At 42.9% G+C, this 25,918-nt stretch overlaps 1 protein-coding gene across 1 annotated transcript; it reads right to left on the bottom strand.

Moving 5' to 3' along the window:
- Window positions 1-2,615: 2,615 nt before the first annotated feature.
- Window positions 2,616-24,277, bottom strand: LOC144755928 (glucose-6-phosphatase catalytic subunit 1-like). Its single transcript, XM_078645330.1, has 5 exons — window positions 23,595-24,277; window positions 18,012-18,121; window positions 12,795-12,903; window positions 7,989-8,104; window positions 2,616-6,293 (listed from the first exon to the last, which is right to left on the bottom strand). The coding sequence occupies exons 1-5, from the start codon at window positions 23,810-23,812 to the stop codon at window positions 5,785-5,787; spliced, it is 1,062 nt and encodes a 353-aa protein (XP_078501456.1). The 5' UTR covers window positions 23,813-24,277; the 3' UTR covers window positions 2,616-5,784.
- Window positions 24,278-25,918: the final 1,641 nt, after the last annotated feature.

Raw genomic sequence — 25,918 nt, forward strand, 5'->3', positions numbered from 1 at the left:
TTCTAGCCCCATTTCTCTTCAACTTATACATAAATGACCTGGAAGAGCACCTTTTAAGTACAGGAGCAGATTACCCCTATGTCGGCCGGAAAGGTTTGCCGGTTCTGCTCTACGCGGATGACGCAGTCCTGATATCCAGGACTGCAATTGGTCTACAAGCCCTGCTAAATTCTTTCCATGCTTTTATGAAGTCTCGGGACCTGAGTATCAATAACTCAAAATCTTATGTCATGAAGGTAGGCCTAGGGAAAAAAAAGTTAAACTCCTTTAGCGTTAATGGGGAAAAAATTCCTGTAGCTAAAACATTTTCCTACCTCGGTGTCCTCCTTGATCATCAACTAAATTGGGGACCCGCAGTACAGAGAAAAATGGGAGAGGTAACTAGAGCCAATGCAGCAATACTTGACTTCGCAAGAAAAATGGGTAATAGTCCGGTGGCAGCATTGCTCCAACTTTATCAAGCTAAGAGCACTGCTATTGCATGCTACGGAAGTGAGCTATGGGGGTATGTCTCCTCTAGAGGCCTGGAGGTTTCAGAAAATAGTTTTTTAAAAAGGGTTTTGAGGGTTCCAAGGGGAACAGCAAACTTTTCTGCCCATGAAGAGCTGGGCATGCCCTATTTATGCGATAGGATAGCCGTAAATCCCTTACTTTGTTGGCTAACCTGTTGGCTGAATACTGACATATCCCTTACCCAAAAAATCCTGAAAGAAGCATTAACATGGGAAAACGGGCTTAAAGTCCCCTGGATTAAATACATCAGTAACTAATTTTCTGAATTAGGGCGTCCTGATCTTTTTGCAACCCCAGAGTTTATCACTAAATCTGATGTTATTTTTGTGAAGAAGACCTTCATTGCATCTAGGTATTTAGCTCGGGAGGAGGTCGAACTAAAGACAGTGTTCGGAAACATGTGCTATTAAAAACCTCTTTGCGCATGGAACCGTACCTGTCATGGCCCCTGTCAGGTTATGATCGCTTTCTGCTGACGAGGTTTCGCTTAGACATATTCCATTTATTATTGGCTGTACCGAGGGGGGCCCATCGAGGCCAAGTGTTACCAGCTTGCGGCTGCGACGAAAAGTCTCCGCAAGATCTGGCACACTTTTTATTCATCTGCCCCTTCTATACCGTACCACGGAAGCTATATTTAAAACCATGCCTCAAACAAATGAACTTTGCACAAATTAGACCAGCACTTTATTACCTCCAACTTTTAAGCTGTGATTGCACTTTATTCGTATGTAGCTTTTTAAAACTAGCAATTAAATTTAGGAAAAGCATGGAGGGGTAATTGTGTTGCTGATAGATATATTTTAACTAACATATTCACTCATATTTATATTTTTTATCGTATATTCTGCTTGTGATTCTCCATATGTCGTTTTTAACAAATGTTTGGCTTTTATGTGTCAATGTATGTTTACTGAAATGTACTTTTATGGTTGTTACTACGAACAATCGAATAAAGTTTTTTTACTTGCCTTGAGTACTAGACAACATTGTGGAAGTTCACAAGGCAATGAATGGCTTGCATTTAGGATTTATTGAATCTATCAACATTGAAATCACCACGAATAAATTTAGGGGCAGATAGATGACATATAATTAGATGGTAATGGATGGCAATAAAGATAGTGTGACTTTGAAGTATGAATATGTGGAACTAGTGGGAGTGTATTTGGGAATGTGAGACTTGAGTTAAGGCACACATGAATTTCAGCAGCGCATAAAGGAGGAAGCCTTTGCCACTCTAAAGAGAAATCAGAATAACGCCACAGTTATGGACCACTTTATCTGGGGTCTTGCAGATTCATAGAAAAGATGTTACTTAGGGAAAGACTGGATGTACATTAGAAGTTTTGAATCATCTTAAGTCTGTCATAGCACACACATTCATTAACTTTTCCAAATCAATCAATGAAGTTAGATTTAACAGGGGTTGTGACTTGAGAAAGTGTACATAGTGGGAGGATATAGTCCTTGTAGTTATAAAACTTTTTGCGGAGTGAATAAATTAGTATTGTTGGGGGAATACATCTATAAATGGGGTTTGTGGGCTCATAGATATTTGATAGGCACTTGCTGGATTTTCAATTCATTTGAAGCATTAAGTCTTCGAGAGCCGCCAGTCAGGAGCTATCTTATACACTGGTGCCACACATCAAAGTGCTGTTAAGTCAACAAGACCAGTGCTCTGACACTGCCTCCGTCAACGTTCCTCCTCAGGCCACTCAATATTTATCTAGTAATTATTAGATGTCTTACCATTGAGCAAACAGAACCCAGTTTACAAGCTGGGCAGTATATAACTCCCATCGAATGGTTATAGGTGGTTTATGACAACTCACTCAATAAACTTTGATGGAGGGAACAGACTAACTGTTAGACACTATCAGTACATGTGTTTTTAAGAAGTGAAATCACATCTACACTTTAAATGCAGATGGGAAAAATATCAATGAGGAATAAATGAAAGATCTTGAATAAAAGGTTTCAGAGTCATAGCATTAATGGCCGAGCCTGTAGACAAAAATGTAGTGGAAACATACACACAAGTCACTTGCCATTAGTCTATCCTTACTCCATGGCGGAAAAAAACATGTACACACAGCAGAGGTTATTAAACCTAGTTATTGAGGTCTGATTGCAAACCCATTAAACCATGTTACATGTTCGGACAAAAACAAGTTCTACTTTCTGACTCAAACCATGCAACAGACGGATATATGAATCGCATCTGAATCTACAATATGATCAAGTGGCAAAACCATAGATACAGGTGAGTAACTTATTTCTAATTATAGTGTCAATGTATAAATCGGTAGGGACATTTACAGGTAGTTCATCATCAGCAAATTTTGGGAAAATTGGGATTGGTGGAGCAGAGGAGTGGAAATTCATGTATTATCTGTGGATACATTACTACATATATTCATCCCCAGACTCTGGGGTGCATTTTTAAACCGGTTCTGGAGAGAATTTTAAAACACAAAGTAACCATAACTTCATCTACTTTCCGTAACTGTTAATTCCATAGTCTCATTTTCATTTATTACAAAATATATTTTGAAACATGATTTTGCAAAGTAGTGAGTCTTGTATACAGTACAGCTTACTTTACATATATTAACATATTTACAACAAAATAAATAAAAAGCACCAATTAGATATCCTGAGAAAACTTTCTGCCATTGTCACTTTGTCCAATGAGCAACTTTAGGTAATAACAGCTACTGGATTTTGCGCGCTGTAGAAATTTAACACCAGGGCGGTCTAGTCTTGAGTGGAATTGCAAAGGAGTAGTTGAACATAAAGCCTCTCAGGCTCAGGTTGTTTGTTATGTAATCAGATTAGTTGCCTGGTGAAGCCTCTGTATTTTAAATAGTTTTCAAGTAAAGCAGTGGAATGTTCTTGACACTTTTTAAATTCCACTTCATTTGCATTAGTTAAAACTTAATTTTCCAACTGCGTATTAAAATTTCCTTCTATGAAGCTCCAGAACTCAGCTTTAACATTCTGTATGTTGTGAGCGCGAAGAGATCACACCCAAAGATTGATAACGTTTATCAGAGGTTGACAGCTTACCAGAAAACATGTGAGAAGTCACGTGGGGGCATATGACGCTCGTGACACTCGAGATACAAGAAGAATGCCAAATAGCAGGTTTTAATTTGTAACAGAAAGGATCTATATTTGTAAATTGATGATTCATGTTATAACTGAACTCCGGACAACACAGATTTTCTTTGGTAATATAATTCTCATGAGAAAACTGCATGTCATGTACATCCCAAAAACTGTTGTAGGACTTTGGATATTTCTTACCTAACACCAACCTCTTTGATGACTTAAATGGCTATTCTGTGAAACATGTCACAAAGTGTCTCAACGCCTAAGATGACGTCATCAAATAAAGGAACATTCTAGAATGCTTATTGTTTGTGACTGTTAGTGATGCACGACTGGGCAAACAGAACTAGTCTTTCTCTTCACTGTCTTCACTCTAAGACTTTTTAGGAACCCACTATTGACTTGCCGTTACATGGGAGTGTGCTCTGATCCTTCGGCGGCAGTGTGCCGGAGGTGAGTAGAATAGGAAGGGAGGTAGTTTGGTATATTTAGCTTTGGTTTAAGTTGTGGTCCCAAGATGAGTACTTAACGTTTGTTTGTTTTTGTGATGTTATTTACATATACTGCCTAAGGATATTACTCAATATTAGCCTTACTTTAGTCCGGCAATTAAAAATTACAATAAAATATACTGCCAATGTGAGTATGTTTGTAAAAAATTTATATTTAATTAAAGAACATAATTGGGGAACTAAATGTGAGGTGGATTCAGATACAGTAGTGCTGAACTTGTTCCTAGTATAACAGCTTCTATAGGACAACATTTGTTTTCCACAAATTGGTTTTACCTGCATTTGCTTGGGGCAGGAAAAACACAGAGAGCCTTGAGTAAATAGGCGGGCCTTTTGACACATTAAAAATGGTGGTCTTGGGCAGCAGGTCTGCTGCAAAGGTGTGCCCTTTAGCAAAGCCTGTTACGGCTCTGCTGTTGGAAACAAAGCAGTTCCTCCAACTATAAATGAGGGGACAGAGAAGGTGGGTGACTTCTGGTGGATACTACATGATCACCAACGAGCAAATGAGGCCCCAGTCTGGAATTAGTGTGCTTTCCAATGGAATTCTAAAGTGGAGTCATTTGCAGGGGTGACTGGATGACCTGAATGATACCTGGACTTTCAGTTACCAAGTGACATAGGACTATTAAGCCAAGGAATATTTTGGCCACTGCATTTGCTGTATCTTTGCTTAAAGATAAAACTATGACGTCAACCATGTCCATGAGGCAGATTATGTGTAGGATATTAAAAATACTTTGCTGCAGTCCTATGTACGCAGGAGGGGGAAGCACTTCGCATCTATCTTCAAAATACTCCTGAAGGCAGAAAGACACATAAATGCTTCATTGATCCATAGGAGTAACACTAATATGCAGAAACTTTGTTTGTGAGGTCTCCACACCCCATACAGATGGAAGGATATAACCTTCCATTTACACTTATTGTCGATTGAGGGTGACAACTTCTGATACAGCAAAGTTCACTAACATTCGACTCCTCTACCGGAGTTACAGAATTCCTGCTAGCTTTCAATCTGGATGAATAACTTGTACACTTTAATCTAATAAAACACAGCCTTCTTCAGTTGTTAGACCACAGGCAAATGTGTCGATTGTGTGAGACTGCGTGACATAATTAACTTCAGACTGGGAGCGGGCTGCCTTAGTTCGATTCCCATCACTGTCTCTCCTCACTCTTGTTGCCTCATTTCTTAACCTGGTGCCCTTCACCTGTCCTTCCTACTCCATCCCATTTGCTGCTCCATCCTTCCCTACCTGTTGGCCAGAGGCCTAAGGCAGGTTACACACAATTCACCGCATCTCTATCGAGAAAGATACTAGAGTTTTTTGAGACACCTTTATCAACAAGGCTCTTTCCTTGATCACTATATTTTGACCCCTTATTTATGCTCCCCTGTTTTGCCTTGGCTCTGTAAGCGGGCCTTAGGGGATCGCAAAACACTATATTAATGTTCAACAAAACATAATACAGCACCTCAGGTTGCAGCACTCCAAACCATCTATGTTATGAGCCACAGAGAGCTTGAAATCAGTCAATTGTCATTAAATAGTATGCACTGAGGTTTCCGAGTCGTAGGTCTCTACATATGTAAAGACTGTAACAAATTAAATATATTGGTACTTCTGTGTCCTGTTTATAATATGTTTTTTTGCTTGTCTAGAAGCAGAGTCACAAAATAAGGGATGATCCCAACGGCAGTAAGTGGTACCACTGCGCTCTTGCAGAAAGATAACACGTAGAACAGCAGCTCCACCTTCGTTGGTGGCTTGAAGGTATCAAAGAGGTGGAGGACGATGAGGGAGGAGATGATGCAGGACAGACGGAAAGTGACCTGTGCCCCTTGTTTGCCTCTGCAGCTCTCCTGGTACATGCGTGAGTTGAGAGCCAGCCCCAGACCACAGAAGATCCCCAGGTTCCTGAGCAGGCCGGCAAAGGGAGTGGTGTCGATGTGGATCCACTCGGGCTTGGCGCACCAGCGTCTGGCTTTCTCCATTGTCCAAAGAAGATCCACTCCCAGGGCTTTCAGCAGGAGGTAGAATCCCAGGGCGAAGACAAAGAGGAAGAGGGTGGTGGAGATATATCTCTTCAGGCTTGTCTTGTAGATGGAGGGAATGTGTTCAAATGCTTCAGCCACAGCCATACCTTTGCAAATAGAAACACTGTTAGCACATGTTCAATCAATCACAGGGTATAAATGATATTTAAATGTTCATGTAGTTACATGCCCTTCACTCTGGTAAGTAAGAAACACGGTGCAATATTGTCTTAAAGCCCCAGTGTCATTGTAAACATGGTAAATCATCTGAACAGCCACCATCATTCAGCTGAGAGGTGTGATGGGACTGGAGTCATGTGAAAGTGCGTGATGTCCCCAAGTTTCACAAACAGTGCATCCACTGTTGACGGTCAAGTAGATGGAGTGAGCAGAAGCGAGGTTGAGCTCAAGAGGGTTTGATAACTTCAAGAAGGGGAAGTTTGGTGAATTGTAGGCCTCGAGATGGGAAGTAGCTGGATAGCACCTCATCTCCATAGGAAGGGTCAAAGCATGGAAGAGACTCAAACACCATGGGGACAAGTTTAAACTGGACTCTGCTGCTTGCAGTAACTTTCCTGGATCTGCAAATTAGAAAAGTTGTTAGGAGTCGGTAACTTATTCACGAAAGGGAAGGCCTCCCCTCTCTGATCCCCTTCCCCTTTGTGAACTGTGGAAAACATTTATGGGGCAGCGGGCAGTGGTCCCATTGACCATTGACTTATTTGAATCTCAAATAAACATAAAAAATATTTTTTTTTAAAGGAGACCCCTTCCTTTTAAGAAAACTGGGCTGCTATAAAAAAATTGTTTCTGTATTTAGATGCAGTCACTGACATGATGGTCTGCTCACCCTAGTGGGCCACCACCCAGTGGCTGTATTCCATCTGAGTGAGTCACAATTTGCAACCTACCTAATGGATATTAATAATTAAGGTAAGTTGGATTGTGACTCAAACCAAATCATTTTTTGTGAATCCATCTATTGGGCTATAAGCTGGCTCGACAATACGTTTCTGGTCGCAAAACGACCGATTGCAAATTGTGAGCGCTTTTTGTGACCAGAACCTTTGTACATCTGGCCCCTTATGAGGAGTTTAGCCATATTAAAAGGGAAGTAAGGATGAACTGTCTTTATATGTGACAAGCCAAATACGATTAGTATGGGGGGGTTTGGTCGTTGTTATGTGAACTGTGGAGTGACATATAAGAAACCAGTCTCAGTTGAGAAAAGAGGCTGGGATTTGATGCTGAGGACCAATTATGAAAACATCACGGCTGCACAAACATGCCACTGATGTTAGAATAAAAGACTGAGTCATAACCAGTGCTTAATTTGAGTTGGGGGTTGCCAGTAGGACCCCCAGCACTCATTTTTGCAGACCAGCACTTATTTTTCTCATTTGACATTTACTGAGCGCAAGAGAGAGAGAAACACACAGGGGGAAAGAAGGATGGGGAAAAACCTGGAGAAAGCTAGAACCTGCAAAGGCGAGATAAAGTGACAGGGAGTGCCTGGCAGAGGGCTAAAAATGCTTCCGGTGGGTCCGTGGCTACCCAGCCTCGTGTTGGGCATGCCCACATTTAATAGCCCCTGCTGCTGGCTTCTGAGCAGAGCTTTCGGCATCAACACTCATTCATCTACGTATGAAGCACTGGTAAACTGTGGGGTGTAGGTTGTACACTATACAACTGCTACAGTACATTACAATACAATGACTGCAGCCAGTGATCCGGCTACTGAGCCGTCCTTCCAGCTGACGCATACCACATTTTCTTGACCATATAGAGAGCAGGCGACTCACCTGATATGACTCCGGCGATCACCTGATGGGGGAAGTGGGCGGCCAGGAATATTCTGGACAAGCAGACGCAGGTCTGGACCGCCCAGAACCCCGCCCAGAGGAGGGTGTGGACGCACCTATGGAGACAACATGGAGAAGGGTTAGGGAGATAAAAGTTGACCTCGGGTACTAGTTGAAGCAAGTTCCTTAAGTGGTGTTTGGCATTCCGTGTTTACTTTTCGAGCTGTTGTCTGGCGCTCCTGAGATCTCTTTTTCCCTCTTTACCCTTTCACTCACACTCTTTGTTTGGGTTTCACAAGCAGAACAGGTCTTTGATGTCCTGCCACACCAGGCCTCTAAACTAATGTCAGGGGGGCTGTGACTACACCTATGCTCTTGACTTTGCTCACGGGGGTGTACGCTGGGAGGGGGGGGGAGGCACATGATGTATGATACACCCTTCTCCCACAGAAAAGAGAGACTTCACCGTGACCCCAAAGGTCACGGTGGACTAACTGCGCTTTCTCTTTAAGAACAGTCTGCCCTGCTCTTTCCTTTGATGCCCCTGATCCTGTTGCTGCACAGAAGAGCCATTCATCCCTGCGATGGAGGGGAAGGGGCAGGGAACTGGCTCCCACATCTAGTGGAAATATTATTTTATGGAAAACACAATCCCAATGTTACAAGGTCCATTCATTTGCACATACACGAGGCACATATGCGTGCAAATTAAACCACTGTCTGCCTGAACTTCAGGCATCAGCAGCCATACTATTACAGCTGCAATTAGGCCCAGCTGCAATATTTTATTTGGTTGCAGTCCTTTTTAACTTGAATTTCTTTATTTATTTTACTTTTGATTGGAACAAATTACTTTACATTTACATGCTTTTATTTAACTGTTTCGCTCCTGTTAATTAAATGACTTGTGTCTTTTCGTTTGGTGAACTCTAGAAGCTGTGTGCCTGGACACAGATATTTATTATATGACTTTCTTACATGGTAAAGGCGAAACCGTTGGTAACTCCTACTCTGACATTTGAAAATCAAAGACATTGATTCAGCAGAAAAAGTGCAAGCATTTCTGGCCCATGCCTAGAATCAGGCACCATCCCGTGGCCTCTACTTAGCATCGGGCCATGAGTCGACACCCAGATCTACATACTATGTGTGACTATGAATGCAAGTGGGGGGCAACACTGAGACAGACTGCGCGCATCCTTAAACCAAAAGGGGGGCGTATAAGTCCAGTTCCAATCTACCTCATGATCAAATTTCAAAAGAGAGAGAACTTGTGAGCTTATTTTGTGTGGTCTCCCTGATCGAGAAGGGTTCCCTTATTTTAGTAGAAGAACCTAAATTCATTAGACATACTAGTGGCATGCTTCATCATTGGGTTCCCACCCAGCTTGTGCTCTAACACTTAAGTTATAGTGGAGCTAGATGTTAATGCCGGACCTAGTATTTTAAAATTACCTGCAGGTATCCCTTCTTTATTTGAAATTCATTAGTGAGAACCTTTGGTTAGGTTGAAAAAAACAAATCTTGAAAAACTTAATGTGGACTGAGTTGTTTTGAGCTCCCGGTCTGATGGCTTTTTTCAGGACCAGTGATTTATGAGGATCCCTATCATATAGTTATGTCTAAAGAATACACAATTAGACCATGTGACCATTTACTTTGTTTACGACGCTCACGTGGTGTCACAACGTCATACATAATGTCACATGACCTGGAAGACTCTTAACTAGAAGACTCTACGGACACACAGCAATCTGCAGAGCTTACAGGACATTCAATAGGTCCTCCGCGGTGCGACACGTTGACAAAATAAGCTGGGAGGGATTAAGGGCCTATACTACACTCATAATAACTCCATCCACATCAAGTTCTGTTATTTTTAACCTTACCAAAGGTTCCGACTAATATTTTCAAATAAAGAAGGGACACCTACAAGTATTCAACAATCTTTATTCGGTGAACATGTGACCATAAAAGAATCATAAAAACAATAGCATAAAACATCTAAAAACAATATAATAAAAAGATACATGGATAAAAGCAGATTCTTATGTCCCAATATCATTGACGTCCTGTGTCGTATAGAATGTTGAAAATAGGATGCAGTTAAAAAACAGGTCCTCACCATTGATAATGACCGCAGAAACGCCAAAGTGGCCCTACAATATCTGTTTTCCTGTCTTAAATTAGGCAAAATATACAACTTTCTCAGTGATGGATAACATTTTCCAAAAAACACTAAATGCAAAGTACATAGTGCAGAGCAGCCATCACAAGGACATGGTGATAAATTTGCAATATAGATACCCTGCTAAGGATAGGCCCCAAAAGAATTTACATTATCCGATCTTAACCTTACTATCAGGAACAGATGATTCAAATTACTGACCCAGGTTATATATGGCACAATGCCATTACTAGTGCAAATTCCAGCATATGCCAGAACAGTGGACTAGGTGACTACTATCTGCAATCTCTTATCATGGCGTTTGGCTAAAAACATAGTCTTCAGAGTGCTCCAAAAATGTGCCTGAAATGTTCCTGGGATCTTAAAGAGAGCAATCAAATTCAGGCTGATGCAAGTATTATTATGTACCGGATCCAGTTTTTTTTTTAACAATGGTCCAGCTATAGACAGTCTGTAGGAACTGCCCAATTAAAAGAGGTTTAGCTATTTGCCAAAATCTTGAACCATAAAAGTGGCTGCCTTTTTCTAGTGTCGCTGATATACACTAACCTTGTTTCAGAATGACAGATATTGGAGCTGGTGGATTTTGGCACAGCCAATAGCGTATTGATAAAGCCATTCTCAATTCTCTCCAACCAAATTGGACCACTAAATCCACATAAATCACCCTCATAAGTGGCACTTGTGCAACATTTTACTTTCATTCCTGCAGGTAATTTAAATCACTAGATCCCTCGATAACAACTAGCTCTGCTATAACATCTAGTGGGTGAAGGTTCTTTTTAAAAAATAATGGAGCCCCTTCTCAATCAGGGAGACAACATAAAATCAACATATATTGATATTTGAGCAGACTGCACATACCCATTTAATCACAAGCGGCTGCAAGATGTGGGGACAACCATGGGCATGAGAAGGTTAACTAGTCAGGCCAACCCGGCCCAAAAGAACTCGGGACTGTCCTACGCGCCTACCAGGGTCTGGATGGTGCCAGGTTTGCGGTCCCTGGGTGACAGATCGGGCGAACCGCTGCTGGCAGCATCGGCGCCTCCTCACTGACCGAAGGGGGGTGCAGCTTTCCATGAGCTGACCGGCGGTTAATACGATACCAAATTACCGGCATCCAGGCTGGGAAAGATGAGCTGGAGTGTCGTGGCGTGATCGAACCGTGCTGGCTGAGTGGAGCAGTGTATGGTGCGTCCGTGGGGCCTGAGACAGCTGAGCTATACGTGGTATGGCTTTGGCAGTTCGGGCTGGACTGTTCCCATGAGGCACAGGGTCAGACTGATTTACATATGGCCATGTCTGAACTGGGGTCGCGGAGTGAGTTAAAGAATGGTGATGGATTAAACCCAGATCAGTTGACTGGGGGTGAGTGTTTGATTTGCTCAAACGTTCCGTCCATCATCCCCTTTTGTATCGCTTTGAGCTATACGTGGAGGCCGCCGCCTGACTTCAAGATGGGGGCCGTGTGAGCTACGGTTAGCTTCGACATCTCGAAGGTACCGGCGGGGCTAACAGAGACTAAGAAGCTACCACGGGGGCAAATGGTGGTTTAGCAAGAAGCTCACACTGGGCCATGATGGCATCTGGGGGCCCTGTGTGTGGAGGAGGGATTCCTGCGCTTCTGGGTGCCTGACTTCAACATGGGTGCCATCCTCTATCCACAAGATGGAGCCCAGCATGACCTCAAGATCAGCCCGGGGAACCAGCATGCTGCTTCCGACCCACCATCCAGCCTTCTTCCCCTATGGACATCTCCAACTTGGGGATCCCTCCAGACCCAAGACCACCACCCTTGAGTGCAACACCACCTGAACCCCTGGCTGGATGATGGCAAGAATTTCCTGCTCTGTAAATATATAATATATAATTGTCTAAGCCTAATCACTGTTAAAATGTAATCATGAGTGAATTTGCTATTTGTATATATATATATATATATATATATAACCCTAACCACTAGTATATGTAGTAGACCTTTGTACTTGCTACCATTCCTATCTGATTTTAAAGTGTATCTGTTTGTATCTCTTCCTTGAGTGACTTTACAACTTGTACATTTGCATTTTTTCCCTCCTTTCACTGCACTTGTATATTTGCAATTTTTTTTTCTGTTTGTATATCTTATGTAATCCAAAACACAACTGGTTCTTTTGTAAAGCGCTCTGACACCTTCGGGTAATGTTCGCGCTATATAAAATCGCATTAAATAAAATAAAATAAAAAGTAGTCTTTACAGGAGAATTTACGAAGCTCCTACATTTTCCAGGTAGATGCAGAAGCAGCTCAACCAGTGCAGGTTTTTTGTACTTCTAGGACTTGCAGGCAATCCAGTTGCTATCACTTTAAAACTAGTCCATGAATGCAAAACAAAACCCTACACTGGATGAGGTGCTCGTACATGTACCCGAATAATTGAGGAGTCTGAACCTCCAGAGTAGGTGGTCTATTTTTGGCTGCAATCGTCTATAAGTGCTGAGCATTTCTGAGTATTCCGCATATAAACCGTGAATTTGCTGATAAACTGGCGCTATATAAAATACCTAAACAAACATTCTTTGAGATGGTTTCTTAATGGCTTTGGAAAGTTGTCAGCTTTGTTTGATAAAGTTTACCTGTTCTGGAAGCAATCAGCTTGTCTTTTCCGAAGAACGATGGAGAGGACGGACGTCACCATGACGTAATAGACGCCAGCGGCACCCATCGCGTGCCCGGAAGGACTTCCTGTGGGAAGAAAGTGATCAAGTTAGGAGGCAGCATGACAGACTACAGGAATAGCCAAGGAACATTTGCCTTCGTTTCCAGTGATGAGGTAAATCACAATCATATTGTGTACTGGAAAGTATATCTTCCATGTTCTGACATATCTCCCATCCTTACTAAGGGCCCCATGGACGGTGATCTACTTTGAAAAGCTGGTAATTCCATTAAAGTTTATGGGCCTGATTACAAGTATAGGTGCTATTTATCATAGCTATATAAGTTATTTAACGCATCCAATAGTTATCGGAATCGTTAAATCCCTACAAACTATTAATTCTAACCCATGTGTAAACAGAATTTACGCATAGGTCGGAATATAACTAGCAACTCATAATCGGGGCCTATGGAATCATTTTGTTTGTCTTGTGGTGAATAGAAGTGAAGAGCGGGTAAAACCTGGAACATGTGTGGGAGATGACAGGTATGATTCAAGAACTGAGACTATCACATCAGTGCATTCTGGATATTGTAGTCCTGCATCAGTTCAGTTAGACTTATTGGGAGGCGGGAGATGTGGCCTAACAGCGAGAGCTGCCGACTTTGGAACTGGGTATCCAGGTTGCAATTTTATCCTCGGTTCAACATCATGTGATCCTATGGAAACCACTTCCTTGTGCCTGTAAAAAATAATTTCTGGCTCTCTTGCAAAAACAAAATGTAAAATATTCCAATGTCACTGGGCCAAACTTGCGCTACATAAAACTGCAAGTATACAAAAAAATTGCATATCTAAAAACAATAGTTAGTAGGAAAGTGCTGGCCAGGAAAAGGTGCACCTTGTTGGTTTTGAATCATCGTGTAACCTATGCATATAGTCATGGTATCCAGCAGCACCTTTAATGCAAATTCAAACTTTATTCCTCCATTGTTACTGTATGACAGAGTGGGACTTGGTGACATTTAATTCAGTTGTTTTGTCATCATTTCAATCTGCTGCTTGACACGTTTTGCTCATTTGGCTATAGGCCCAGCCTGCAAGCTTCATCAGGGCTTGAATTTATCATATAGACAAGCGTTGCCCTTTTATTGTGTCCATCAGTCAGTTACATAATCAATATGTTAGACCCCTTTAAGCTCGGGGTCCATCTGCTAGTCAGCAACTTGCATACTGTGAGACGGATGCTAATGCGACTGGACATACTACAAAACGTATTACTATAAAACTGATACTTAATAACAGATATGTGAATATTCGAACATGTTTCTTTCACACTTTTGTTACATTTTTGCATTTTTTTTAAAACAGCTGGAGAAACCTTTTGCTACGAGAGCTGCCGACTTTGGAACTGGGTATCCAGGTTGCAATTTTATCCTCGGTTCAACATCATGTGATCCTATGGAAACCACTTCCTTGTGCCTGTAAAAAATAATTTCTGGCTCTCTTGCAAAAACAAAATGTAAAATATTCCAATGTGCAAGCTTCATCAGGGCTTGAATTTATCATATAGACAAGCGTTGCCCTTTTATTGTGTCCATCAGTCAGTTACATAATCAATATGTTAGACCCCTTTAAGCTCGGGGTCCATCTGCTAGTCAGCAACTTGCATACTGTGAGACGGATGCTAATGCGACTGGACATACTACAAAACGTATTACTATAAAACTGATACTTAATAACAGATATGTGAATATTCGAACATGTTTCTTTCACACTTTTGTTACATTTTTGCATTTTTTTTTAAAACAGCTGGAGAAACCTTTTGCTACAGATAAGTGTTTGGAAAAAAAACTCTGCAAACCAAATAAAAAATATTCCCTGGAGAACTATTAGGACACGGGCAAACCCTTCCTTCCCAGCCTCTTAAAATCGTACCCTTTCAAGGAAACTTCTCAATCTGGACTCTCGACAGGGAGATCTCTAAACAGGAACACAGACAACAGTCGAGACTTTTGCTGTGTTATATATTCTATGTTGTCCACATATTGCTATTATGCACACGTGAACGGATGCCTCGAAATCTGAACCCCGAAAGAAACTATCTCCGGAATTGTCTCACAAGGACTGTTTCTTCTTTCTATGTCGCTATGTTGGTCATTTAAATTATGTATTTTCTATTCCTGTAAAGCACTATGCTAACCTGATGGGCCTGCGTTGCCTTATACAAAACTACAAGTATCATAACATTTGACCAAATGCAGTCGCCATAATTCGGAGAAAAGACAATTTGCAGAACTGCACTGTTCAAAGGCTGGCAATAAGGCAAAAGTCTCGATCATGAAATGGAGGAAGCATCTGAGAAATATACTGCACCGTATAAGACACCTGAAGGAACGAACTGTAGATTAGGAGCACCCCACAACCCCCCCCCCCCTTTCTTGCCTATGTCAGTATCAGGGCCATTCATGCATATCCTTGTATCTTTCTGCAGGGCATCAAAATGCAGGAGTCGGCAGCTGTGACATTGAAGGCACAGGTTCTTGTTAATGGAGCCCTCTACATTGGTTCAACAAGGGGTATTCCAGTGAATGATGCCAAAATATGCCTCAGAAACTACCCAGACATGAGCACCGAAAGGGCCATTTCGGTGCCTTAGGTCTGGACAAAGAGAACAAGATGTATCATAAATCCATCTCTTCAAAGACTCACACTTTATCGCAGTCCTGGTTCCGCTGTCTGTCTCTAGCGCTATGAAATCCAGGACACCTCCAGCATAACCTGAGCATTAGTGTCAAAAAGGTATCCAAGGCCAACTTTCTCCAGGACCAAGCTGGAAAGCACTGAGGTCTCACCATCTGTGCCCAGATCAAATCTGTGGTTAGCACATGCCACCCCTTCCAGGATCCTGGCACCATCCTCTAATGTGTCCCCCCTCAGTGGGGGCTGCCTGCTAGTGGTGGGGCCCTACCTACCCCCAACTCCCGGCTTGACTAGGACAAGTCTTTCTATCCTGGTCTGGCAATACCAAATCTCCTAACTCTGACCCTTGCGGCTGGGCTGGAAGTGCCTTTTTTACTATTTATAGTTGCCAAACATAACCACCCCTGTGATTTGTCTGCCTATGGGGTAATTTTTGGTAAATTGCTTAATTTGCCCCTTTAATAGCCATGGTTGTTTGAATAGCTCAAGAAAGCAGCTGTGCAGCATAGCAGTTTTTACAGAAAACACCTATAAGTAGGCAGGGATGTGTGGTTCGATTTTAATGATTATAGATATAGGCCTACATGTCCCAGAATGCTTATCGCTGCTCTGTGAAAAAACAAGACTGTCTGGAAGCCATCCTTATTTCACAGTGTCAGCTGACAAGAATGTCTGGGCAGCTGTCCTAGTGATGGACACACTTTTAAACACCAGTCTTTTCAGTAAGCATTCACACTATGTGGTCGATTTCAATGTCGTTCGGAAAGGCTCCAACCAGCATTCAATTGGTCTAATTCCGATTTGGAACCCGCCTTTCAGGTCGACTCGGAAACTTTTCCCAACAAGCGATTACGATGGCTGGAATGCGTTCGAACTGTCCGACTCGGTTCCGAAAGGCATTGTGAGTAACCGAGTCGGTAGGAGCAGAATCGTAGCAGTCTACTGAGCGCGTTTCCAGCCGAGTGATAAGGATGTCAGATACGGACAGCCTTTCTGAATCGGCTGTTGGAATTTGACTTTGGGGGCCCATAGCGGGCCCCCCTTCACCTCGGGCCCTCTGAATCAGACTTGTGGGGGTACTCATGGCCCCCCCATTACCATTCATACACAGTGTGGCAGGCACCATGGGGTGCACGCCACAGGATGCTGGGTTTTCCCCAACCACCTCTTTTGTCAATTGGAGCCTGTGTTCTCGTTCGGAACACAGGCTCTCATTGAAGTCAATGGAAGTCATGGGAGTCCGACCGAATCGTATTTGGAAGCATCGATGCATCATAATTGTTCGGTCAAACTTCCCGGGTCCGAATCATTCGGACTGCATTCCAGAACCGAATCGGACGGAATGCTTTGCGGACGAGATCGTAATCGGGCCCTCAGTCTTTCTATGTAAATTGGCTCTGTTGTGAGGCTTCGATTAAATTTGCTCGTTTCTTAGGTGCTCAAACCACTGCTAGGCCACTTTAGAGCATGAGGTGATGGATATACCTGCATATGCACTGGCCAGACTCAACGCCAGCCCCACAAACGGCAAGTTTCTTGATTTCTCATAGACCAGTCCGCCTCTCTAGTGCTCTGGGGCTGGTGCTCTAAACCAGAGGTAACTGGTTTTGTCCTTAAATAAATGTTGCTGTCTGGTAATGAATTATGAACGTTGACCTCTGTTTCTTCAGTTGTACAAGCATAAACAATCGGGATGCTTTCCTCCTGGCCCCCTGTGACTATAAGGAGACACATGGAGTATGTACATTTATGAGCAGAGCCTGGCCAGATGAACTCTGCTCCCCAACTCTGCCATGTCTCATAGCTTCCGTCTGTTAGACTTTCACACAACGCTATATATTATTTTGTGGTGTAATTTCTGGTTAAGGAGCCACCAAAAATAGCAACTGACAACACAAATGTTTCAGATTGCGCTTACACTAATTGTCCTATAGTGATGCTTTAATGTATGCATGCGTTGGTTGTCTAAATATTGTGAGGTAGATTTACAACCCCCTTGCGCCACTTTTGCGTCACTTTTAACATGGGAAAAGTGATTCAAAAGTGGCGCAAGGGGCTTGTAAATCTGCCCCTGTTTTTTTTAACATGACGTGTGTGTGTGTGTATATATATATATATATATATATATATATATATATATATATATATATATATATATATATATATATATTAATCATTTTTCCCAGTCCTGGAGATCACACGTCTAGGTTCATAAAAATAGACAGGATAGAAATTGTGATTGGTTTAAGCTACAAGTCCCATGCGGGCAGGCTTGTAGGTAAGACAGCTTAGCGGACTAATGCACCTCCTACAGAAATCTGTGCATCTTGCAGATCACTGATTTGAACCTAGCAGGGCCAACTCAGACGTTCCTCCTTTCCGGTTAAAAAACAGAGACCCTCAGCTGGTACTATACATTTACAGTGCTACAAAGTGGCAGTGACACAATGTGCTGTAAACGAAAATAAGATAGTATTTTGGCCGTAATTACCTGGGCCGGTCTCGCAGGTGACCGGGTACTGCTCGATGACTGGTGCTGACGTGTTGGTGTAATAATAGGTGTCGTGGACCCACCAGTACGGCCTCTGCCCAAACAGGATCCTAGAAGAATTGAAAGAGACATTATACCAGATTAGTAACTTGAACATTTTGTTTTTTGTGAAACTATGAAGATGGAACTGGTATTTTACCGTACTTATGTTAAGTTAAATATACAAATATATTCACATCCGCAGCTACCCAAGGAAATCCCGCACATGGCACCAGGCGAGGTGTACAGGGCAACTGATTTTTGGGTTGGTCCCTTTAGTAAGGAAGATACATGATATTGTTGACTACTTTACTACTTTTGCACTCCTGCACGATCCTTGTCGAAGCCCAACCTCAGAATTCTGACTTTACACTGCAGGTTGACTGACGTGGGCAATGTCCCTTTTAGCATTTATGCCATAAAGGGCGAATTGCGTTTTTTCGCCATACATTTGCTGCCAGCATTTTGGAACACCTGGCACGTTTTATCTTTTCAGGCCTATTGGTTCCTTTAGAGTTTAGACGGACATTATGGAGCTTTAAGACCGTTTTCGTAGGGATTCAAGAGAACGATATCCATGGGGCGTAACACAGGCCCCCGCAGTGCGGGGAGCCCCACAGCACTTAATAATAATAATAATAAAAAATGTATAAAGCGCATGGTTACGCCATCTCAGCGTGTCCCCGCGCTAAGTGAGAAGGAGGTGGCAGAATTACCGCCACAGAAGGCCAGCATAATGCTAAGCAGTGAACAAGTAGGTTTTCAGCAGCTTTCTAAATTTAGTTTCAGAGCATTCAAGCCTTAAATTGAGAGGGAGCCTATTGCAATTCTGAGCAGCCAGAACCCATAAAGAGCGACCGGCCGGAGAGCTCCTGATAGAGTCCGGAGGGGGCCCCTCCAGGTACCTTGAAGGGGGGCCCTCAATTATTGTTACGCCACTTTAATGAGCCACCGTTTGTCTCTTCCCCGCAGAGCCGGCCTTTAGCATGTGCGGGATGTGCCCATGCCCAGGGCGACGACCTGCGTAGGGGCGTCGGAACTCCTTGTACAAGTCTTCCTACGACTTAGATCCAAAGAAATGTGTGTTTAAACACTTTTTCTGAAGAGTGCAGGTACCCTTGTATGCTTGTTCTTAGCTGTTTTTTCTTTTCATGTTGCCCACTTCATCTTCCTCCTACTCCTCTCAATGTTCGATACTTATGCAGTTAATTGGATGATATATGGGGGGCACCAAATGTGTTTTTTGCCCAGAGCGCTCTCAGAGCAAAGGCCATCCGTGCCTCAGCGACCGGAAGCCCCGCACTGACTGTTGTTTGGCCTGTGTCCTTCCTGCGGGGCCTCTCCCTCGCACCAGGCCGCGGGGCGCAGTTTGCGCAGGAAAAGCGCGCAGACCTCGTGCTCTCCGCATCCTTTTTTCTTAGCGCAGCACATCTTTCAAACATCCCTCTGGCCTGCAATAAAACAAAACATGACCAAGTGACAGCTGAATATGCTTTTTTTTTCAAGGGCCATCTCCTTTGGGACAAACACAGGGTCGAGCTGTGGACGGTATCGAGTTTTGTTGTTTATTTCTGTAACGCTTTGTGCTACTCAGACGGCGCCCAATAGCGCCCAGGGAAAGGGAGAGATGTAAAGAGAGACACAATAGTGATAATCGGTAAGTGGATGGAGATCTGTCCCCAAAACACTAGCATTTCACTGGACCCAGCAGTGCAAACCCCTCTTTCGTTGTGAAGTTCTTTTGAAACTGGACGTTTTTCATTTTTTTTTTTTTTATATAGCGCGAACTACTAGACCCGAAGGTATCAGTCAGGGCGCTTTACACGAGCACCAGTTGCGTTACAGAGGGACACATTCTTTTTTGTTAGGCACGGGCAGATTATAGATTTGTTAATCCAAATTCTCAAAGTTTATTACTTTTTCTCAAGCTTGCGTGCTGATTGAGTCTTGTGCCATGCCCTAATGGCACTAAATTTAACAATTTCACTGTAGTGGGAGCTACATCTAGCCCCAAAAACAATCGCACAGCTAAATGCGCACAATTGCATAATTATTTCTCAATCTTTTCAATGTTCATCCATTTCAATCCAAGGTTTTCCAATTTTTTAGTTCTTATTCTTCTGTCTCAGTTTGAGTCCACACGCATAAGTGTATATGCTATTTACGAGTTTTTACTGTTCAAACCATGTCTATCCAGACTTTAAGAATGAGCAGGACTAAAGCATAAATTCATTTCAGGCAGCGTTTATTGAACAAATACCCAATGCATTTCGGGCTTGACGCCCTTCTTCGGGGGTCACTGTAAACAAATGAAAATAACCACAATCACAAACTGAGTTATCCACTTCAGTATAGCATTACCACTGCTAACCCAATATTAACTAATACTGTTGCATGATCCCAAAGAAACATTTATACATTTAAAATACTTTCCGCTACAAATCTATGCATTACGAAAGTGCCTAAGTAACATGCAGTTTCCTTAATTTGATTTTCCTTCTTTAAATCCTTGCCACATGCCTATTTTGCGCGCAGTCAAAACCTCCACGTCACCCAGTGCCTTAAATACGATTCTACAAGCAGTTAGTCCTCCCCGTCACCTAATCCCTTACGTGCAAGTTCTTCACAATGCCTCTCAAATGTTCCTGCGCAGTGTATTACCAGTGTACCCCTCCGAGACCTCTCCGTGTTCAAAACCCTCAGCATACACCCTTAAGTGATAAACCGTATACAAATAGCCGAGGCTTAACCCACAATTTCACCGCTCTCTCTAACCTCACTACACCCTTTATACTCTGTGCCACGGACCCTGCCTTTGCAGTGCACTAAACTAATCACGTACCTGCCTGCTGTTTGTTAAAAACCGTGCGTTCTTCCTCCGTTTAAGCTTCCCATTACACTCCCTCCCTGAATCGCGCTCTTATAAACACATGATTGCAACTACCCAATTAACCTCAAGGTTCAGATCACCCGCCCTCCCGGTGTTACTTGTTAAGTGTTGTTCAGAAAACACTGCTGCTCCCATAATGCTGTTCAAATGGATTTAAACATTCAAGGTAATACACAGTCATGTTACCGAATATAAAAAAACAATGGTATGCCAGATAATGTGCCACTTATAAAATGTGAATGTGAATGTCATTTTCGTCTGAAAACAATTCCTTAGATGTCTCTGCCACTGTCCTTAATGAACCACGTTGGTGTTCCCGGCGTGCAGACTCGTGCTTTGTTAACTTCATTTCGTCTATGTTCTTTATCTTCATTCTCGGGTGCTATCCTGGTGTAGGGCATTTTTGATTAACTGCACTGTAAATGGGGGGCAGGATGCACACCTCTTAATCCAAATTCTCAAAGTTTATTACTTTTTCTCAAGCTTGCGTGCTGATTGAGTCTTGTGCCATGCCCTAATGGCACTAAATTTAACAATTTCACTGTAGTGGGAGCTACATCTAGCCCCAAAGACAATCGCACAGCTAAATGCGCACAATTGCATAATTATTTCTCAATCTTTTCAATGTTCATCCATTTCAATCCAAGGTTTTCCAATTTTTTAGTTCTTATTCTTCTGTCTCAGTTTGAGTCCACACGCATAAGTGTATATGCTATTTACGAGTTTTTACTGTTCAAACCATGTCTATCCAGACTTTAAGAATGAGCAGGACTAAAGCATAAATTCATTTCAGGCAGCGTTTATTGAACAAATACCCAATGCATTTCGGGCTTGACGCCCTTCTTCGGGGGTTAAGCCCGAAATGCATTGGGTATTTGTTCAATAAACGCTGCCTGAAATGAATTTATGCTTTAGTCCTGCTCATTCTTAAAGTCTGGATAGACATGGTTTGAACAGTAAAAACTCGTAAATAGCATATACACTTATGCGTGTGGACTCAAACTGAGACAGAAGAATAAGAACTAAAAAATTGGAAAACCTTGGATTGAAATGGATGAACATTGAAAAGATTGAGAAATAATTATGCAATTGTGCGCATTTAGCTGTGCGATTGTTTTTGGGGCTAGATGTAGCTCCCACTACAGTGAGATTATAGATTTGCCCAGAATCACAGGATGTTGCGCCTCCCTGCAGAGCCTCGAACTCGGCTTCACAGCTGTGAGGTCGACCTCTCTAGCCGTTAGGCCATATCCTCTACCCTGCATTATTTAATCGAAGTGTTGGTACTACTTCAATGCAGCTGTAAGCAGCTGTCTTGCGCTGACACCGCAAAGGGCCGTAAAATGTTTCAAATTATAGTGAATTATATCAAAAAGGCCCCTTCACTGGAGAATAGGAGCGCGTAAAAGGCAAAATATAATTTCGCCAGTGTCTCAGACCATTCTTGCAGCAGAGCTGATGGGCTTTGTTTTTGTGTACTTATTAAACAGGGTTCAAGTCCTGGTCACCATGTACAAGCCATGTTATCTAGGGCAAGTCACTTGTACCTACCAATAACTCAATTTTCATTTTAACAAACAAAGACATTTCAAGTTTCCGAAAGATACAGGCCAAAGTGGTTTGACAATTTGGACAAAAAAAATGGGACTGTTTCTGTATGGAACCACCTGTCTGTCCAGGCATTACTCAAGCTTTCGCAATTGGAAGCCGCTTGTAGTGAGAAAATAAACTTGCCCGACAAACCTGACTTTGTTGTGAACAGACGGATACACGTTGAGTAGAGACAGTTGAGTAGGTAAATACCAAGCGATGGGATGCTAAGTCTCAAATCATGAAGGTAGGGTATTTTTGTTGAGGCTCAACTGCTGTCAAGCCAGCTCGGTGGGTTTCACGCGTTGCTTCGTAGATCTATATGAAACCCGAGGTCGGATATGCTATATATAAATGATTATGTGATTTGCACAGGAGGCTCAGCAGTAACTCCTGTTAGCCTGCCGCAGCAGGCACTGTTGTTTGTTCGATGCCTCATGTTTGAAATGTTCATGCTACGATTGCAGTCATCTCTGTGGAAAGCGCTTGGCTCGACTGCTTCTAAGAGCTACGTCTTTATATCAATGACATAAAAAACATTACCACTAAAGAGTCTGACAATTAACCCCAGAACGGTGGCCCTTTAGTAGGACTCGTTAAAGTGGCAAAATAACACCCCGGCTCATGACCTCACGACTTGTGAATAATACACGAGACTTTCTTCTAATCAAAATTCTTCAATTTGACATATTTGTGGTATCAACGGTAAATCACTTTATCTCATTGCACCCCTCAGATCCCATATGTGGCCGTTTTTGTAGCTACACGTTGTTTATTATGAACATTTTACCCACGAGATGAAGTGTCTGTCAGCTAACACACACTGAATGGTACTTATTTTGTCAATCTCTGGATGATGAAAGGCCGAGTTGGCGCAGCTAGGATTTAAACATGCGAGCTCTGCATCCCACCCCATGGGGATGAAACAAGGAGGCGAGATCAGACAGGGTTCAAGTTGAAGGTTACACACAGACGTCTTCTGCAGGTGCATTACGCCACTGAGCTTTCCCGCCAGCTACTCTTGTTTTGCAGCAGCCCGCCACAGACCCAGACCCTGTACTCACCATTTGAAGACGAGGTTGAGCCAGTCTCCGATGACGGCCACCCAGATGAGCTTGATGCCCACCGCCTCGCACAGGTGGAACCAGATGGGGAAGAAGACGAAGAAGGTGTTGCGGAGGTCGGCGGCGAAGGAGACGAACATGAACCAGTCCTGGGAGCTCTTGTAGTTCACCTGGAGGTACTGCACCATCTGCGCCCCGGAGTCGTGGAGGAGGTCCATGACGGCCTTTCCAGCTAAAATCCCGTTTTCCCTATCCTTGTACTCCCAGGCCTCAAATTGCTATTTCCCCTATTGTGCTCAAAAGTCTAAAATTCCCACTCCCCTGTAGTAATTTTTTTCAGAATTCCTGGTTTTACCTAGAATGTACTCCCACGTGTGAAATTCTTGCGTTTTCTTTGCTTGTACTCGCAACTTCTTCTAAATTTCTACGTCATCCTATCCTGGTACAAACACTTTATAAATTACTGTTTTTTTCTATTTTAGTAGGGCCGTTTAAATTCCTATTTTTCCCTAACTGTGGCACTTTCAAACACACATTTTTTGTACTGGCAGTTTGCATTAAATTCCTCCTCCCTCTGGTTTAACTCTTCGCACGTCCTAAATTCCCACCTCCCTCTTATCTGTGTATACCCCCCTGGCACTAATTCGCCACTGTCCGGCGCTAATCCTAGTGCACGCACCTCGTCCCCCTCACCTTGGCACTCGCACACTTCAGCCCGCTCTGCAGTCATCGCTTCTTAAATACACAGGCCCGGGAGTATGTCTGCGGCATTGACCTTCGACCTCAAGAGCTTCCCCCAAGCAAAATACTGTTGACAAGAGCTCGGCAGTTTCATGTTACCCTGGAAATTGGAAATGAGGGAGAATACCGAGAAACGTCAGGTGACCGGCCCTGCGCTGCGCACGCCGCGTGCACGCCGTCTGCATGCCCTGTTTTCGATTGTTCATCGCAGGCTGTCTCTTCCTCCGACGTCAGTGACCCCCCCCGTCCCTTTCCCCTCGAAACAAGCCCATGCATGCAAAAGGCTAGGGGAGATATTTGAGCGACTTACGGGTCCAATATTTCTCGAAAAAGTGTACACTAATTAGACACCTAAGCAAGATTATTTTTAATATAATTTTTATTTTCCTTGTCTAGTAACACTCCTTCTATTTTTAGTTTCACCTCTCTCTTCTTATCCTACATAATAGTTACATTTAATTGTGATACTATATGATGAACTATACAGTAATGTAGTACTTTGAATTAATCGCCGCAGCAAAATCCGTTTTTATTAGTTGTTATCGACTATTTATGTGGTGGCCTGTAGTTAGCTTGAGTGGTCGAATTTTGTTTACAAAACCAATACACTTAAATTGGTAAAATAATGCAATAGTAGCACGTAGAAAGGACCCGCATAGGACAGGAGATGTTTTGAGATGCAAGTACCAAAAGTATTTTTTTAATCTTAAATTTGTGAATGACTTGTAGTTTCCACCCTTCCCCCTATAAGTAATATGTGCGCAATTGAGCACTGGAATGACCCCTAGACTGTGATCTTATAAACTGTGTTTTTGATATCTCAATCCTTCAACCTTTTGTTTTAAATGCTTTATTAGTGGTTGGGTAGATAATAATTTCTCCATAAGAATTTCAATCTTTGACCAAACTTCCCTTTTTATGCTTTTACCCGAATATATTTCATTGTACCATGTGCCAATGAATGGCACTATTTCCAAGACAACCACATCATCCCAGAACCCAGAAAGATAATCACAATTGCAGCTTAGTCATTTTACAGTCGCAAAAGACAAATCTGCTACAGGTTTTGTTCATCACTGAGTAATTAATCAGGAGTTTGTTAAGCGCAACTACTCACCCGTAAGTGTCTCAAAGCGCTGAGGAGGGGGGGGGGGTGCTGGATCCATTCCATCAAGGAGTGGGACTGTCAAAGAGCCAGGTTTTGAGGTTTCTTGCGAAGATGGGGAGCAATGTTGTCTGTCTGAGGTGGAGTGAAAGGGCGTTCCAGGCTTTGGCCGCGAGGAAGGAGAAGGAGCGGCCTCCCGATCTGGTGAGGTTTTTGTTTATTCTGGCGTAGAGTGCGTTGCCATAGTCGAGTCTGCTGGTTACCAGGGCGTGAGTGACGGTCTTTCTGTGTTCTAATTGGATCCATTTGAAGGTCTTACGAAGGAGGCGGAGGGTGTGGAAGCAGGAAGACGAGACTGAGTTGATCTGGCGGTCCATTTTGAGCTCTGTCTCCAGGATGATTCCTAGGTTGTGTGCGCGGTCCGTGGGGGTTGGCGGGTGTCCGAGGGTGGGGGGCCGCCGGGTGTCTCTCAAGGCGT

The sequence above is a fragment of the Lissotriton helveticus genome, chromosome 5_1, assembly GCF_964261635.1.
Source record: "Lissotriton helveticus chromosome 5_1, aLisHel1.1, whole genome shotgun sequence".
NCBI lineage: Eukaryota > Metazoa > Chordata > Amphibia > Caudata > Salamandridae > Lissotriton > Lissotriton helveticus.